This window comes from Corvus moneduloides, chromosome 12 (genome assembly GCF_009650955.1).
Source record: "Corvus moneduloides isolate bCorMon1 chromosome 12, bCorMon1.pri, whole genome shotgun sequence".
Taxonomy (NCBI): domain Eukaryota; kingdom Metazoa; phylum Chordata; class Aves; order Passeriformes; family Corvidae; genus Corvus; species Corvus moneduloides.
Genome location: NC_045487.1, coordinates 7348526 through 7353126, shown reverse-complemented (window position 1 = coordinate 7353126; position 4601 = coordinate 7348526). Strand labels below are relative to the sequence as shown.

Here is a 4601-nt window from a genome sequence, read left to right as displayed (position 1 = left end):
CACCGGAGTGACCATCCCATCCCGGAGCTGCCGTCCCATTCTGGAGCCCAGCCTGTTCCCAGGGATCGTTACCAGGAGCTCGTGTGTTTGGTTGCAAACAGAGCAGGAGTGGGAGCCAGGCGCTCGTGTTTGTGTGCCTGCGGTTGCTCAGGCAACTCGGGGCCAGCCAGGAGCTGCCAAAATCCTCGGTGGCCAGGGCCAAGTCCCCGGCACAGCTGCCCTGGGGCAGCGTGGCCGGCCGAGCTCCCCTCTGTCCGGCCGAGCGAGCGGCCAGAGGGGCTCCGGCTGCTCGGTCCATGAACACAACCAGACCGGAGCGTCAGTGCGGACGGGGTTTATTGCAGAGCCGGGTTACAGCGTGGGTCTGCAGCATCCTTTGGTTTGGGCTTCACGGAGGCAGCAGGAGGCCACGGGGATTCAGGTCGGAGACCTTTGCCGATGGCCAGGCAAGACCAAGTTCTCCTGGGGTGCATCGTGGGGCTGGGCCAGGAGCATCCCGGCAGCTCCGGCACAAACAGCAGGGTCTGAGCCTCCCGCGGGGCGGGGCAAGCGGCAAAGGCAGGCAGCCGCGAGGTGAGGGCATTGGTGGGGAAGGAAGGAGGCGGCTGTGGTGTAACTGGTGCGGGCTTAAGGCAGGTCCCCGGGAGGTGAGGGGAGGACAGGCTGCGGTCCCCGGTGGGACAAGGGAGGGTGCCCCGAAAGCCGGGGCTGAGGTAGGGAAGGTCTGGGTGCCGGCGGGGCGGGGCAGCCCTGAGGAGCAGCGCTGTTAGTACGGTGTGGGGCTGGGGGTGACAGCACGGGGGACGCAGGAGGGGCGGGGGGATCAGAGCACAGGGTGGGACGGACGCAGCGCTGGGGCAGAGCCCGCGGCCCGGCGACTCCCGCAGTCCCCCCAGCGCTGGGCGGCCGACACCCCGCCAGCCTGGGGCTGGCCCCAGCGCAGCCTCCCGGGCCCCACCTCACGCGGGCACGTCCCAGGGCAGTGCACCGAGCCCACGGCCGGCGCGCAGGGACCGGGGCGGTGGCGCCACGGGCACCCGTCCCTACTTTTTGACTTTGGCATCGTAGGTGCCCGCGTTCTTGTAGGCACTGACGTAGCCGCTGGTGTCCACGATGTTCTCCCGCCCGCTCTTGCCCTTGCCCTTGCCGCTCTCGTCGAAGCGCTCCTTGTGGGAGCCCGTGTACTTGGAGGTGTCGGTCAGCCTCTCCACGGCTCCCACGGTCTTGGCTTTCTGCAGTGGGGAGATAGGACATGGCAGTCAAGAAGATGCTCCATCCCCTTCCCACACAAGCTCCTGACACCCACCGGAGACCCTGCTGTGCCCCTCGTGCCCCGTGCAACCCCCAGGGCCCCCCACCCACCCAGGGCCATGGGGTCTCCTAGAAAGCATTTACACTGTGGGCAGAGCTCCATTCTCCCTCCTGACCACCACTCCTACTCCCAGCAGCTGAGGGGCTCCTCGCTCACCGTGACGCCCACGTTAATGGGCTCCTTCCCTGCCACCAGCTGGCAGATGGCTTCATACGCCTCCTCTTTGCTCTTGTCCTTAAACCTCTTGGGGGCCAGCTCCTCCAGCGCCTTCTTGAACTCCTCGTAGTTGATAACACGAGCTGTTTTCCCTCTGCAAGCACAAAACTCAGGCTGCCACCAGCACGTCTTTGGGTCATGCCCCCAGATGGGATGAGCTGCATCAGAGAGACCCTGCCTTTGTCCTACACTACCCTCGGACCCCTCACCCACTTCTGAAATTCAGCTACAGCTAAATGGGTTTGGCTGGGCGCAGCTGATGCTGAGCTCCAGGAGCTTTTCAGCCACATGCTGCTGAAGTCCCTGTTAGCAAAAACCAGGATGCATGGAAGTGATCTAGGACTTGGTCCTGGTGTCAGGAGGGGACTGCACCCATTCCCACTGCTCCCAGCCTGCCTGGGCTGCCCAGCACCCTCTCTCCCCTGGCAGGCATCAATCCTCCAGTCAAATTTGGAAGGACGTGCACAGAGCATCTCTCCCCTGAGCTCCTGATCCTCATCTCTGGGGCAGCACAGCAACCTGCCCTGCTGCACCCCAAAAACCTCCTGGTGCTCAGCTCATCCTGACCCAACCCAGGAACAAGGGAATATCTGGATAGAGCATGAGTAGGAAGCAGGTTCTCCACCCATCCTTGTTCCTGCACCTTCGTGTGGAGCATGAAGTGTCATTGTGTCCCCAGGGACCCTAAAAGCAGTTCTGGGTGCCTTTTAGCCCTTCAAGCTGCCCCTGTGACCTCCATGGACCAGAGTCCTCCTCAAGCTTGGGCATTGGTTGGCCAGGCTCAGGGAAGGGGCACATCACATGGGACAACCCTGAGCACCCTCTGCTTCCTGTGGCACCTTCTTGAGCGATGGGAACCTGGCAGAGCCAACCAGGCCCACCCCAATGCCTGGAGTGGGAGCAGGGGCAAAATCTCTGCACCAAATCTGAGCCTCCCACCCCCAACCTTGGGTTAATTTATTATTAGGTCTTGCAGAAGCAACCACATGTCCCAGCTGAAGGTGGGACACCACAAACAGCACCCACAGATCTATGACAAATAGGATGGACAGCCTGCGGACACAGCTGGGGTAGCACAGCTCTGTGGGGACCCCCACACCCAGGCACCGCCACCCTGCCCATACTGCAAAGGCATCCCCACCCTCCAGGAGGCTGGAGGCCCTGAAAATCCAAGTCACTTACTTCACCTTGGAGAAGACAATATCCACATCGGTGCTGGTGACGCTTTTGCCATCGGTGACTTTGCAGTCTTTGCACAGCTTAGCCCAGTTCTTCCCATTCATCTCCTGCCCCGTCGCTTTGGTGTCGCCGTAGATGGCGAATTTGCGGAAGCTCTCTTCCAGGGATGCCATCTCAGCGTTCCCAGCCATGGCGCTGCGGGACAGGGGCAGATGGGCCTATCACCACCCAGGCTCCTGCTGGCTGCACGGCAGAGCTCAGCAGGCTGCTCGCAGGCCTTCGAGGGCAGGAGGAGGAGGAGGAGGAGGAGGAGGCGGAGAAGGAGGAGGAGAAGGAAGGCCGGCGAGGGTGGAGGCTCTGCAGCAGGATCGGGGCGTTGGCAGTGCCTGTGGGCATGCGGTGAGGGCTGATGGCAGCGTCGGATGAGCCCCAAGGCCGAAAGCCAAGAACGTGTCTTGGGGAACGGAGGCTCCTGGTCGAGAGCTGTCAGCAGCGAGGCTGTCAGCTCCGGGGCTGGCGGGGAGTGAGTGCATCAGCCTGTCCCCTCGGGAGTACTCTCCGGGAATGACGCAATGCGTCCGCCTTCCTCCCGCTCTCAGATCAGGAGAACCAGCACCACCGCCTGCCTTCAGCCCCACCTCTCCCCTGCCTCCATCCCTCTGTGTGAAGCTGGCAGCACCTCAGCCCTGTGACCTGCCCCCAGAGCTGGGCCAAGCGCAATGCCCTGCAAGTTGCCAACAGGTCTCTGCACCCAATGGTGGCACTGTTGCTGCCGCCCCATCCCCACTCCTCTCCTGCCGTCGCCTCGCCAGCCTCGCCCTGGCGGCTCAGCATCCCTCACCACGCGCCGAGCACCCACAGCATCTCGGCCGGGAAGGACTGGGTGAGGCTGTACCCGGCGGAGCTCCAGTACTCAAGGGGGTCTCCGGCACCCCGAGGTGCAGGGCGGGTACCTTGCCCGGTGGGTGCCCGGGTGAGAGAGGCCGGGATGGGCCCCCGGAGCCTCGGCGAGGGCCGGGGAGTGGTCCCTAAGTCCGTCGCTAGGGAGGATGGGCGTTGCCCGGCGACCGTCGCTAAGGAGGCGCGGCGGGGCGGGGATGCCGCCGGTCGCCTCCCCGCCTCGCACTCCCGCGGCTCCCGCCGCCCCGGCCCGCACGGCCCCGCAGCGCCCGCCAGGGCTCTCCCCGCCCGGCCGGGAGGTCCCTGCCGGCGCCTGGGGGATGCCGGGGCAGCGACGACCCCCGCTCACCCTCCCCCCCAGCTCCCCCCTCCCCGTGAAGTGGCCCCGGGACGGGCACCGGAGGGGCCGCGAGTGCGGGGCGTCCCGGTCCCTTGGTCACTCACCTCCGGGCCACTCAGTTACCGCCCGGTCACTCGCTCACCTCCCGGCGCCGCGCTCTGAGGCGGGCGGGGGCGGCCGCCGCCGCCTGTTTAAGGCTCCGCCATGGCGACGGGAGGGGCCGGGCCGCCCCCGCCCGCCTCCCCCGGGCCGCGGCACGGCGGGAGCGCCCTCGGGGCGGGGAGACGGAGCCCGGGCAGCGGACCCGGACCACCTCTGGGACACCCTCCACCACCCCATGAAGCCTCTCTGCTTCCTCACGAAACCCTACGGGCACCTGACCAGGTCTTTCCTACACCTCACAAGGTCTCTTCATCACCCTACAAAGCCCCAGCGTTGTCCCACGTTGTCCCTTTAGCACCCCCCGAGGCCCCACCATAAACCCGCGAGGTCTCTCCACCACCCGCTCAGCACAGATGGCCCCTGGCAGCGCTGCTGTGCTTTGCCCTACAGCTCCTTCCCCGGCCCCACACAGCCACCGTGCCCCTCCATAGAGCAACCTTCCTTTGGTGGGTGACACCATGGACCAAGGCCACTGCCCCGCCTGAGGAGACA

The 4601-nt window shown here is 65.5% G+C and overlaps 1 protein-coding gene across 1 annotated transcript; it reads right to left on the bottom strand.

Moving 5' to 3' along the window:
* Nucleotides 1-318: 318 nt before the first annotated feature.
* On the bottom strand, nt 319-4159 carry TPPP3 (tubulin polymerization promoting protein family member 3). The gene is made up of 4 exons (XM_032122019.1): nt 4052-4159; nt 2711-2902; nt 1469-1622; nt 319-1232 (listed from the first exon to the last, which is right to left on the bottom strand). Exons 2-4 carry the CDS (start codon nt 2896-2898, stop codon nt 1044-1046), a joined length of 531 nt encoding a protein of 176 aa, XP_031977910.1. The 5' UTR covers nt 2899-2902; nt 4052-4159; the 3' UTR covers nt 319-1043.
* Between the last annotated feature and the right edge of the window lie 442 nt (nt 4160-4601).

Excerpts from the sequence above, each read along its gene's own strand:
- TPPP3 (XM_032122019.1), bottom strand. The coding sequence starts at position 2,898 with ATGGCTGGGAACGCTGAGATGGCATCCCTGGAAGAGAGCTTCCGCAAA. Across the intron at positions 1,623-2,710 it reads ATTGTCTTCTCCAAGGTGAA|AGGGAAAACAGCTCGTGTTA; the intron begins GTAAGTGACTTG and ends TTGTGCTTGCAG. Across the intron at positions 1,233-1,468 it reads CCATTAACGTGGGCGTCACG|AAAGCCAAGACCGTGGGAGC; the intron begins GTGAGCGAGGAG and ends TCCCCACTGCAG.